The 13850-nt window shown below is 39.8% G+C and overlaps 1 protein-coding gene across 3 annotated transcripts in view; it reads left to right on the top strand.

Annotated features, from left to right (window-relative positions):
• Positions 1–7220: 7220 nt before the first annotated feature.
• Positions 7221–13850, top strand: part of prex2 (phosphatidylinositol-3,4,5-trisphosphate-dependent Rac exchange factor 2) — a gene marked incomplete at its 5' end in the record, with an annotated part of 93782 nt that continues 87152 nt past the window's right edge. For all 3 annotated transcript variants that reach the window (XM_083901571.1, XM_083901572.1, XM_083901570.1), the window contains one exon: positions 7221–7358. In XM_083901571.1, the coding sequence (XP_083757697.1) occupies positions 7221–7358 (138 nt within the window). The remainder of the gene's footprint in view (positions 7359–13850) is intronic.

The raw sequence follows: 13850 nt of genomic DNA, 5'->3' as shown, positions 1-13850 counted from the left end.
AGCTCAGATAGTTAGCTAGTTAGAAAAGTGAGATTGCTCGATAGATGTCGAGTTTGCTAGCTAAAATAGCCAGATACATGTTGAGTTAGCCAGCTAACATAAATAGGGAGATAAACTTAAAAAGCTTGGATAGATGTCTAATTTGCTATCTAGCTTACATAGCTAGTTAGCACAGATAGCTGACCAGCTTTCATAAATGTCTAGTTTTCTAGCTCACTCATTATTTCATTATTTTTCAGTCGCTGATGGCTAGATAAAGTCCAGTTAGCTTACATAGCATAGATAGCTGACTCGCTTAGATAGAAAGAGGTCTACTTTGCTAGCAAGAGAAAATAGGTAGATCATTTAAAAAAAGCTAAAAGTTAGGTAGCTTAGGTAGTTAGCTAATTAAAATTGTGAGATCGCTCGATATATGTCGTTTTTGCTAGCTAAAATAGCCAGGTACATTTTGAGTTAGCCAGCTAGTATAAATAAAAAGGCTTGGCTAGACGTCTAATTTGTTAACTAACTTACGTAGCTAGCTATATTCTTAATATTCTCAGTACAACACAAGAATAAATCCGGCTATATTCTTTTAAACTGATTCATGTTTTTACTCTGCTTACGTATGTAAATAAATGATTAAAATATATATTACTGTATATTAACCTTTGCCTCGAGACTATTACTTATTTACTTCCTCCTCTTTAGTCTTTGTTGACCCATACAGTAATAAAGCAATTTATCCACAGGGATTAATAAAGTTATTCTGATTATGAGCAGATTATAAAGGATCAGTACAGTAGAAGAGGATTTCTACTTGAATTTTTCCATTACCATAAAACGTACAGTATACAGAGGATATAAGAATGTGCAATATAGAGTGTCCTATATCCTTTATTCAGCACAACCTATAGACAATCTGATTGGAAAAAAACAACATTTTCACCAACTATGGAAACACACCTGAGCAGAAAGTACTCAAAATGTTTCAAATCATTGAATTTGTGAAATTTGGTTAAACACGTCACAGTTCAAAGTTGACTCGTTTTTATGAACAAAAAGACAAGAAAAACAGTCTAATTTTGTGACTTCTGCAACAATTACTGCTATTTTATATAATGACTAAAAATGCGATAAAAAATTAATCATAACTTTGACTCGACTCCACATAAGAAGACGAATATGTAAACTATAAACACACACACACCCCCAGGATGCCCATATAAGGAGTTATTGTGTTTTATTCCCACTGCAATTTCTGAATGACTGAGAATCTTCACAGATAAGGTGATATAATGTACATATACATACACATATCCACAATCTGTGCAGATTAATAAAGTTATAACCCGCTGGTGTTTGATGTTAAGTGCTCTGACCGTTGTTTTCCACAGCCCTTCGCTTCCTGGCAGCACTCAAACCACAAATAATAGACGTTAATTCCAAAGACCAAAGTCATGGGCAATAAAATGTTAAGGGCCTGGAAATTTACCTGCGCTGTAACAACTCATATAAAACCATAAAGACGTTGATTTAGCGCAGACATAATCACACTTTCACACAAGGATTCTAAATGTCTGGGACCCTGGCCTGGTTATGGTTTGTCAACATATAAATGTATTTATTATGAGGCTCTGTTTCACGCAGACATGATTTTGATTCCAGTTCATTGAAACAACACTGCTCTCTGGTGGCAGCAAAGGAAACAGCACTGTGGAAACCAGCCACCACAGCGTGCAGTACCACATCTAACCACCAGAGTGTGCCCAATGTCAAGATATACTCACCGTGGGGGAGCCGTGTCCTCATCTCCCCTCACAAAACTGACACTAACCTGTAATTGAGACGTAAAACAGCTCCATAAAATAAAGACTCCCTCTGGTGCTGATAAATTTCTGCACTTGTCATCACTTACATTCTTTTCCTCTCTTGAATGAGGCGAATGTGCTCAAACAGACTCCAGAAATGTGCTGCATGCACGACATTAAGAGGTCAAACGACACGAGCGTGCATGCTTAAACTGCAGAATGGAGATAACTGAATCCATATTTAATCCGTGAATGATTATTTGAGCCTGCAAATGGTTCATTTAATCCTCCTTTTATGGCTGGTGAAATGGAACGTTCTTGAGTGTGATGCAGATGTTCTACACACAGCCAGATAGTCTCACATTTATTTCTATTTTTTTGTTTGTTAAAACGAGTGGAAAACTAGAGGAAACTGACCAAGATTGTACTTCAGAAATGCCATGTAAGAAATGTTTACTTAAAATGAGCCTTCCTTTACCTGAATAAGCTGAGAATGTATACCCTACACACACAAAAAACATGTTTTTATGTCTTAGTGAGGACTCCCTTACCCAAACTTTAACCATCACAACTGAGTACATAACCTTAAGATTTACCCTTAACTCAACCTGAAAAATTAACCCTAACCCTTATCCCTAACCCTAACCTTTGTAAATTTTTTGCACCTAATACCAGATTTTTATAAAGTCGTCAAAGGGCTAATTGAGTAAAAGTACCCCCAAAAAAAGTAGTATCTCACCAGAAAATGACTTTGGTAGAAGTTGAAGTCACTCTTTTTTAGTATGACTTAAGTAAAAGTCTTAAAGTATAATGACATTTACTGTACTTAAGTATGAAAAAAGTAATTTTTCTCATATAAAAAATTGCGGTGCCAAATTGAGCCATAGTGGTCTTAAAAATCTATTAACGTTACCTATATTTAAAACTTGCATAAACTTCAGTCTCGCTTTGAAATGTTTCTGTTTTTGAGGATGCGATAACACAACTACAACACGGAACTAAAGTAGGCCACCTGTGTTCCCCGGTGAGAATTTATCCAGCACCACTAGCTAGTGTGCTATGTGCGCGCGCCGCGGTGCATTAACCATTAGCATATCAGCGGAGAAAACTTCATGAAAGCCCACAGCTAAGCTGAAAATGCAAGTTCAACGATTTCTGGCTCCAATTTTCCTTCATGTCTTTTGTAATTTTTTGTCAGTATGGATTTGAAATGGGTCTTAAATTGTATTCATTATGGTCTAAAAAATGTTGTTTGTGTAGCTCAGTACTGTGTAAAGTAAGCTTTTATAAGACAAAGTTTAAACATGATCCTGAAAACTAGACTATTTTTCCATTTCAAAACTCCTTTCGCAGGCCGAAAATAACATGATTTACCATGATAGCAACGTCCCAGAAAAACAGGTGTAAAACGGCCCTAGCATCACTACAGTCTTAATTACAACTCAAAACAGCTGGAAATTGACGCAAATAAAAACAATAATCACTTTTTTGGATGTGCATAAATCTTGGTTTAGTCCACATGAGAACCTCCCTAACCCAAATTAAAAAAGTCCATTAACCGTAGTGTAAGCCATGGATTTGATTGTGACTGCACACAGTTTGTATATTAGCAGCTCACTGAAGATGAGACGAGGCACAATCTGCCATGGTTAAAACAGCTGCTCCTCATAACGTTAACGACGGCTCTGTTCACTGCGGCGTGACAGCAGTGAGTCAGCGTGAGCCGCCCTCAAAGTGAGGAGGCTGAACGCTAAATTAATTTTCAAAGGAAAGTTAATTTTCTCAAATCAAACGTCCCCAATGTGAATTACGTACAGTACATTAAAACGTTCATGTCTCTCAAATCCTGTGATCTTTGGCATTTGGAATGAAACGATGTGATTTAAAGTTGTGTTAGCAAGTTTTAAACGGGTTTAACTCATACGACACATGCGTGTTATTATGCTCAAGCATGTCTTGAATTAACATAATAGACCTTTTGTTTAACAGCATATGAAATAGTGACCAAGACATTAATTAATTAATTAGGGTTCCACTCTAGTTTTAAGAAAGGTACGATGCTGCTGTCATTCACATGTATCACGTATTGGTACTTTACTTTGTTATTTATATTTAAAACCACTTCACTTCCACTACATTTCATAAAATTAGAAGAAGAGTTGGTATTATGGTCTGTATTTATATAGAGCTGCTTTACACTACAGTTTTCAGCCATTCACACACTGCAACATTGCTCAAGGACACATTATTAGACTAGCAGAACCAGGATTTGAACCCACAGCCTTCCAGTTCCAGTCCTACCACTTAGCCACCATGGCTCGATCCTAACTCCTCACTTTAGTACATTTTATATCAGAAAATGACTTTTTAAGTACAGTAAATGTCATAAAATTGAAGTAATTTTGCAAAAAAAGTGACTTCAACTCCTACCAATGTAATTTTCTAGTAACATATTTGTACTTTTACTCAAGTATTCCTTCAACCCTTTAAGGTACAACATTCAGAACAAGTCACATTAAGTGTTAGTGAGTTCAGCTTGATGCATTTTTTAATCAGATATAGTGACTTAAAGTGTGGTCGACCAAATGGTTGAGTAGTACCTTAAAGGGTTAAGGTACTTTATACACGACTCATTAAATAGAAGGGCTATATAGGGATAACCCTGACCCTTGTTTGGATTGAACCAGAAACCTTCCAGTTATAAGCCCAGTTAATGTCCTGTTGGTCACGGCCTGTCCAGTTTAGCCTGAAGAAGCTTTTATTCTAATAAAAGAGTTTGAGAAATCACTATATTTGGTCATTATAGCAGCGTAAAAACAACAGATGTAGTGGTGGCTCTGTATCACTGAAGAGAGAGGAACATTGAGGGGGTTTGAAACCCACACAGATCACCACACAACTGTAAAAATCTTTGAAAATCTTTGAAAAGCTCAGCCAGAGAGGAAAACTATAGCACACAAATCTAATTCAGAGAGTTGTTCATTATGAGAGAAGCAGTGTTGCAGTGCAGATCCACACATGAATCATTCTGTCATTGACGTTCACTTTTTGTTGTGAAATTGTCATCTTGCCCGCACGTCTATTGAAGTAAAAAATATTATTCACCACGTGCTCTGCGAATGGTGCGTGAGTAGATAACAGAGGACGTTTCTTAAGCAAGAAGCTGAAATGTTCACTAGGAAAAATCTGATTAAATCAAAAAGGCTAATTTGACAACATGTCATAAAGGACACACTCATGCAGTTATTATGTGCAGTACTCCTTTAGAGAAGGTTCTCTTAAGGTTGTATGAAGGTTGAGACAAAGGGAACTTTCTTGGAACCAAAAGAGAATGTTCTCGAAAGGTTGTATGAAGGTTGTGACAAAGTAACGTTAGGGGAACGAAAAGGGAATGTTCTCTAACGGTTGTATGAAGGTTGTGACAAAGTAACGTTAGGGGAACGCTCTGGGAACGTTCTTTAAAGGTTGTATGCAGGTTGTATAAAAGTAACTTTAGGGGAACGTTCTGGGAACCAAAAGAGAACGTTCTCTAAAGGTTGTATGAAGGTTGTATAAAAGTAACTTTGGGAACTAAAGAGAGCATTCTCTTAAGGTTGAATGAAGGTTGTGAGAAAGTAACATTCTGGGAACCTTTAAAGAAGGTTCTCTTAAGGTTGTACGAAGGTTGTGAGAAAGTAACATTCTGGGAACCTTTAGGGAAGGTTCTCTAAAGGTTGTATGAAGGTTGTGACAAACGGAACGTTAGGGGAATGTTCTGGGAACCGAAAGAGAAGGTTCTCTAAAAGTTCCATGAAGGTTGTGAGAAAAGTAATGTTCTGGGAATTGAATGTGCAACCAAAAACTAACATTAGGAAAACTTTCCATATCAACCACAGGAGAAGCTCAGGGAGGAACCTTCAGGGAACATTCCCACAACTAAAAGGTAACATTCAGGGAACCAAACAGTGTGAGCTGTGTGTCTTTAATGTGACATAAATGAATCATTAAGTGACAAACAGTATATTAGTGATGAGGCTCATTAGACGTTTAATGATGGAAGCTGAGCTTTTATGACTCCAGTTCTTCACTCGGATGAACTCACACTGTGCTGTGTTTTCTGTGGAGGAGAGAGAAGGCAGAGGGAAAGTGAGCTAACACACTAACACTCTGCAGTGGTGTCAAAGGAGGAGCTTTTCATTTATCTCAGTTTAACGTGAAAACAGAGGGAAATGATGAGACATGGAGTCACAGTGAAGTCCAGGATGATCTGCTGCCTCTGCTTTTGATAAACAGTAATGTGGGTTTTATATCATCACAGTCAGGTTTGTGATCTGATGAGTCAACATGGAGGTAGGTAAAAAAGTCATCAATTACATTTACTCGCTTTACTGTACTAAAAAAAATAAAAATCATGCAAAGGTGAATGATGGGGACAGGTGAATTTGTGTTAATTAAGGTCCTTGAGTGAGTGACAGTTGTGACCTTTGACCCGTGTTGACTGAGACATTATGTGTTTACATATTTTATTTTGTCAGCAGTTTAATTTGTAAAGGTTTGCCTTTAAATTAAAAACAATAAATGTGAGATTTGTGTCCCCTTGTCCTTTTTGCACGACACAAGAAAGAACCCCAACCTAATTAAAAGATAATTAATAACTTAAATTTAACTTGAGTACGTTTTTAGAGCAGTACTTTTACTATTACTAAAGTAATTTAATATTTCATTACTTTTTTCACCTCTGGTACAAATATATCTATTGCTTATGATTTAACAGTGTCAAGCTGCATAAAATAACAAAATATATGTAATAACAATGTGTTTTTTTTCAGGTTAAGAGGGTAAAGGAAATACAAATCCTGTATTTTAATTTTTATTGTTTGAAGTGGTGATTTGAATGTATTTTTTAATAATATTTACATATAATTTTAAGAAATGAAAAAAGTATCATGTTTGTGTTTTTCCGCCAAACCTGTTGCAGCTCTTTTATTTTGACAGGCTCAACCGGAAGCCGCCGTACACACTCGCGCTGACTTGACAGCGCTCACTCTCTCTCTCCACATTAAAGGCACCAGGGAGGCAGGATTAGGGATGAAGACTTTTGGAGTCACATGGAGACAGTTTATGAACCACAGTGCAGTCCTCCGCTCTGTGGAGACACGTCCTAACACTGTTATTTAACTTCCATGCTAGTTTCAACTTCATTTTAAAGAGTATTTTTTTCCATTTCCGGCGGTTTTTAATCTATCATTTTGTGTTGTTTTTGTTGTTGTTGTTTGGTTCGGACTTCCAGTGAGTGAGCACCGGTTCCTTCCTCTCTCCTTCACTTACTTTGGACCATGCTGCAAACTTTTTTGTTTGTTTGTTTTGTTTTTTAACCCGCACCAGTGAAGCCTACCGTGGAGTGATGTGAAACTTTTTGACGAAGGAAATTAAAAAGTTGGTTTAGTCACAATGACGGAGGAGAGCAGAGGGGAGCACCGGGCTGAAAGCGGGAAGGACCTGGAGAAGCAGCTGCGATTACGAGTGTGCGTCCTCAACGAACTTTTAAAGACTGAGCGGGATTATGTTGGCACTCTGGAGTTTCTCTCGGTAAGTTTTTTTTTTTTTTCCTTCTCTGGGAAAGTGGAACACAAAAAGACACAAACAGCAGCTCCTGTTTAGTATGCACGGTGCAGCATCATCACTGCTCCTGTGCTACTTCCACTGGTGAATGTCAAACATAATGAACAAACCTGTTGCTACCTGTGCTGCAGCACTGCTGCTGATCCACATGGACCCGTCACTTTGGACATGTTCACTTTTTTAGACTGGCAGGCGTGAAATTGGAAGAGCAGTCAGTCACACAAAGGGTGCATTAAGGCATGTAACACACACACACACACTGAGATGGTTTAATCCTCCTCTCATAGGCAACAGCTGATCACACACACATTGATCTAATCTGGGCCTCTAAATCGTCTTTAAATCAACCAAATGGGCTTTTATTTTCTTGAGCAACACCTGCAACATGGCATACAACTTGAAAAATGTACATATAGTGAACATGAATATTGCACCTGCTCTAAAATGCATAGAAAAGTTAAAGAATATGCATTTTTCTTGATAGTCATAAATGTACCAGAACCACACATCAGATACCTATACCCCGTTCCTATTACACACAACTCAATTTATACGACTACTTTATCCCCATCACCAAATATTTACACATTTACAGTATTTTATACAATGCTGTTAATGTTCTCAGTACAACATTAGACTGTTTATGGCTTTAATCATGTCCATTTCCATTATATTCAACCCTATATGTGTTTAAAATTTGTATTTTATATGTTCTTTTCAGCTGTTTTATGTTTTTACTCTGGTTTAATTCAACTGCTAGACTTTTTTTTTTGTTTATTTTCCTTTCCTTAAACAAGGAAAATAAAAAGGTAAAAATTGTTTTCCGAAAACAATGTCTTTATTTAATGTGGGAGTAACTTATTTATTGCTTTGAACAGAGTGCAAGCAGAGAAGAGGTCTCCATATTCTGTTATTTATTCATCTTAATAGTTTTTCATAATTTAGCAAAAATAAGCAATTTTACCATTAAAAGTTAAAAACAACAACATTTCTCCACTCTGTGAACTGTTATGTCACCTTTAACCACAGCATACAGCATAGTAGCTATAGGAGAGTGCACTTTGCTGCTGCCATTACAAACTATTGATCAATTTCATAGTTTAAGTGAAAGGTCGGCCACTTCTGTTATGGGACCACATGGAATTCCCCCGTTTACACCTGAAATTTGTCAAAGCGCAGGTGGCAGTCGAGTACTTTACGCTGCCTCATGTGAAGGAATGAAGAAAATCTGCTCGTTGCGGTCGTCGAAAAGTGAAAGCGAAAGCTCTCCGTCGCTCCATTGGCTTTCATCGTATTTTCTCAGCGGTTCCAGAGTTTTCAGCGCCTGTGGGAACTTTGCGAGGAAGTCAGGTCCAAGGGCCACTGGGCTGTGTGTCATTAAAAGCACCATTTCCCACACCGCATTTATGAATGTGTACATGATCCCGCCCCCCCCCCCCCACTCCTCTCTCAACTATGGCCCAGATGTTCCCAATGGAGGGCAGAGGGACCATGCAGGGAGGGGATGGAGCTCTATCTGACCTTTTTCTTTCTTAGAAGTGGCATCATTGGAGAGATGCTGGAGGCAATTACGTGAGGGTTATGTGAGGGAATGTGTTGTGTCCTCTGTCCCGGTTGTGGGGGTTTGGGGAATGCAGCCACTCCTCGTTTATCTCCCCTGTTGTGCTGGAACTGGGATTCATTTCAGAAGTGGCTGACCCTCACAAGGCAGCTCTGTTCTTATTGGGAATGTTGGGGATGGGAGGCTCGGATTTGAGATCCGGTCAGCGACGGATAAAGTTGGGCAAGTTGCAGCCGTGGAGGTGGATAATTACAAAAAAAAAGACAAAGAGTTGCTATGATCTCCTGTCTTATCGTCTGGGAGCTCTTGGGGAGCATCATGGAAGATGCTTGGCGTGATCAAAGACGGTCTACTGGGGAGAGGGGTCAGATTGAAGACTTTCATCTTGCCTCCCCCTCTTCCTTTACTACCAAACCAAGCTAGATCCACGTATGAACCCCACTAGTTGTATGTGTCCAGAAAAGTCTCTCTAAAATGGTGCATAGCGACCCAAAAAGTGCTTTATTTGCATAATGAGCACATTCCCATGTAGACCGAATTGTAATATCCATCGTTAGGAATGAGTGCAAAGTATTTGTCGAGAGTTTCCCAAACTTATTGGACCCACTTTTTAAATATGACAAACTATTGCAACCCATTTCACAGTATAAATCATGACGGGAACTGATTTGTGCGTAACATTTCTGACTTTTTACTGCTGTTTCTGGTGCTTTTCCACAATACAGTTCTAGCACGACTTGCTTTTCCATCACCGATAGTACCTGGTACCTTTTAGTACCTGCTCTGGCGAGGTTCCAACTGAGCTGAGTCGATACTAAAAGTTGACTTTGACAGACTGGTGGTTCACTGATTCTGGTCAGAGAGTGTCGTCAGTGGAAGAGTCATGAGCGTGACGTCCGACACGAGAATCAAACTGAACAATGCCAAACTGTAGATGACTTAAAAAGACTTCAAAATCGCTGAAAACTTGCGTTAATCTCCAATATTAAGCAAAGAAAATGTCTAAAATCGCAGTAATTTTCAGCGATAGTGAGCTGAATCACAACCCGTAATGGAAAATGTCGTGCCCGATTACCTATAACGTGTAGAGTTGAGCCGTACCGTGTCGTGCTAGAACTGTATCGAACTAGAACTGGAAACGCGCCGTAAGAGTTTTACGTACAGAATTTACGTATAAATAACTTGGGCCTGAAATGAGCTTCCCCCCATTTCAAAGACCAGCGACCGCCACGGTCACATCCTTTATGAAGAACAAGCAGAGGCAGATAGACGAAAATTCACTATTTGCCAACCACAACGTAATCTGTGGATCCCAGCAGAGACTGTGCAAAAGGACAGAGGACGAGTTAAGGCCCCCCTGGTGTGCGATTCCCCTGGTGCGATAATCCAGGAGACTCCCAGCACCAGCAGGAAGAGATGTAAACAGGGTGAAAGGGAAAAGGGTAGAGTGGAAGCTGACATTGCCAGGAAGGTGAAGGGTAGTGTTTGGGACTCCACAAGTAGCTGGGCTTGGTGCCTTCTCTTGTAAACCATATTTCCTGGAGGAGGAATTCCTCCGAGGTTAGGAAATGCAGGGGAACAATGAGGCTCCGCTCAGTAGCCGAGGTTGAACTGTGCAGGGCCGAGATTGTTGCTGCTGATCCGTGGGACCACAACACAATACACCTCGCACATACTCGACTATTAAGGTAGTGGAAAACAACAGTGAACGTGGATAATTACAGCACTTTGTCCCAGGACAGCCTGAGACTATTGTGTGGCTTTAGCCAAACCTCTTGTGGGAAAATATGCAGATTGCATCTTGAAGGTGTCATTTCGGGGAAGAAGTAAATCTGACTTTTTCCTCCCTGGATCGAATCGAAAGCGCCACCTTTCGCACAGTACGTACTCAACAGTCCACAGTAGTCTCACGGTGATAGGTCGACTCGAGGGAGGACGTCTGAAATATCTCAAGACCGATCTCACATAGTGAACAATTATAGCTGGAGAAAGTGGGCGGCGGTGGACACGGCGCTGTTTATCTTGGACAGCGACGAGCCAATAAAATGACAGTGGTTTTTTAAAAAATGGAACAACTCAAGACATAATGTAAACATCGACTCTAATCAGCTCCTCTGTTAAAATCGAATACTTTGCTTCGGTCGTTGCTCGGCCATTATTCACCGTTGATGCCGAAACAATGAAAACCGTTGGTTGCATGATAATCATGATTCCTCGTCAACGGAGGAAACCCTTTCATGTACTGGATCTGGAAGGAGATCTGAGTGTGTAGTTAATGTAATATATTCCACTAAGTGGTCCCTCAGCTGCTGCCTTCCTCCACCCCAACAAAAGCCTGTTGAACTTTGAAAGATCCACCGAGTTATGTTTGAAACATTTTTTTTAATCCTTTTGCATGAATTGAAATGTAGAAAACGGTTGGGTATTGGGGGAAAATACTGTAAAATGCATCATGGGTTTCATCGTTTTGAGAGTTTGTGTTCATGTGAGCTTCATGTGGCGTTGTTGCCTCTTGTTAGAGAACTGACTGAAGTCAGGAAGTGGGGAATCAGGCCTAATGAAGAGAGCAGCTGCTGAGAAGGAGCATTAACTAGTTCCTAGAAACCCAGGTGTTTAAATGAACCCCTTGTGTGTTTGTGTGTGTGCTTGTGTGTGTGTGTGTGTTTCCACATCCACATCTTTGTCTCTCTCAGGATTTGCATTTGTTCTTGGCTGGAATGGTCACGTTGGCTCAGACTTGCTGGCCCGAGAAGTTTGTCTGTTTTTCCTTGTAACATTTGACCACTCAGCAAATCCTGACTCCAGAACGAGCTCAGGTCAGAGGGGGCACGACAAGAGGGCGCCGACCCTCTGTACGGACGGCACAGCTGATGACCCTAAAGGTCGCGCACCCTCGCGTTCCTCACCTTTTTCCTGTTCCGTCTGTTGATCTGTCGACTTCAAGCCAAGCGTCCAGGTCCCTCCTGAGCTCTGATGGAAACAACAACATGAGATGTCGGAGATAATCACTTCCTCATTGAATGAAAACACAATACCACTTTTTTTTGTGTGTGTGTGATATCGATATCACATTATCTACTGATACATATGTTAGTCTGAGATGGTCATTTTAGACTGTAAACAAAGCTGTTAGCAACACATGTTGAGTCATGTCAGACATAATTCCAACTGTGTAACCACTATTGTTGTAATAAACAGCCCAAACATGACTCAGCTAAAAATGCTTTTACAGTCGAATTTTGCATTTTTATCTTTTGACCAGTACTGGACTGATACCCATCCCCCTAATATGTATATGATAGATGCCCTTTTGCACATTTTCTGCTCAGCTAGTTCAAGGATGTGTGTGATAATTATTGATGTCACACTTCCAAAACCGCAATATGTTTGCATGGCTACATCTCCCTCTTTTCTGGAGGTGGAGGCAATATCGAGTGAATCTGACCTGACCTCAAAACATGCAACTGAATTCAGTGTTGGAATCCACTTTGTCTATAGCCATTAAATCAGGAGTCTCAATCTCAAAATAACCTGGGGTTATAAATATGAGATACAGGACTTTATAGTGATGTGATGAGTAAGTGACAGACATTTTCTTCTACTTATCTGGGATTGGCTCACAGTGAAGTCGGTTACAGCATTGTTTATGTATGATGTTTTTCCAGCTCCTCCCCAAGATTTTTCCACGACAGATTATATATATGACGCTAATCCAGAGTTTTTGGTCAAACCCTCCCAGCTGTGCATGCCCAAAAACCTCCCTATAAAAAAAGCTGTGAAGAGGGTCGCCCTCTTAATGAGTTGCCCATAACATCTCAACTGGCTCAGTTTGATGTGAAGGAGCAACATCTCTGCTCCACAAGCTTCTTCTCAGATGTTTGCCAAAGATTGATTTCAGAATACTTGAATCTGCAGATCTCATTCTTTTCACAATCATTTATGACAAACTCTGAGGTCTGGAACTTCTCTGCTGCTCTACCTCCAGACTGAGAAGCAGCTTCTTCAGCGCTGCAACATTGCATTTATTCATTTTTATAACTTTTTTAGTGAGAATCTAAGGGGAGCTACATGTGTCCTGATATAATCTTGTGCTGCAGAATCTTGGAAGAGAAGTCTATTCACGCAGACTGTAGTTTCTGCTCTAGTTACTTGATTAGTTCTTTTATGTCTTTATTTGGAGTTGATGATGTTATTTCCTCTACACCAGAGAGACTGGTGTGAGCCTAGGTTTCATCCATTATTTGGGTTAGAACTTCATCTGTCCTGATCATGGAAAAGAAAAAAAGATATTTAATTCAGATCTGCCATAATTTGGCCTCGTTTTATCTCCACGTTGACGCAGAGACAGAGCTGACATGTTTGTCTTTTTGACTCTTTTGTAACTGGATTCAGCCTCAGTCTCTCCGAGCCGTTTTCTTCTCTCCTGTGTCTGGAGAGTGAGGCCCCTGAACTGATGAAGTGGCTCACTTGCATTTCAATGCCACACCGTTCGTTGCCTCCCGGGACCTGCATTTCATGCCGTGTTGCAAGGATGTAGCTGTAGTCGTTTCTGCTTTTCGTTAAGATTTGTCACTACATTACAGTATGTACTCCTGTTTCCCTGCAGATGCAGCCTTCTAATCCTGACACTGTGCAGCAGCATAAGTATAAGTGTTGTAAGATAGGCTAAAGTAAATAAATGATAGTTAGGATTGGTGTGGTTGCAGCCTGTTCCTGAAGAGATTGTTGGATCGACCTTGCATCCTATTTTAATTAAAACAATGAGTGGGATTATTATTATTATTATTGAGCAATGTGGCTTTGGGAGCTGTTGTGTTTTGCATACTTGTCAATAAATTATCAATTCTTTGTGAGAAAATCTACTAAATGTGATTACTATTGGAAAATATCCAGTGACG

Source organism: Microchirus variegatus, assembly GCF_963457635.1.
Source record: "Microchirus variegatus genome assembly, chromosome: 15".
NCBI lineage: Eukaryota > Metazoa > Chordata > Actinopteri > Pleuronectiformes > Soleidae > Microchirus > Microchirus variegatus.
The sequence above is the reverse complement of the archived record's forward strand: the minus strand, read 5'-3'. Positions and strand labels throughout refer to the sequence as shown.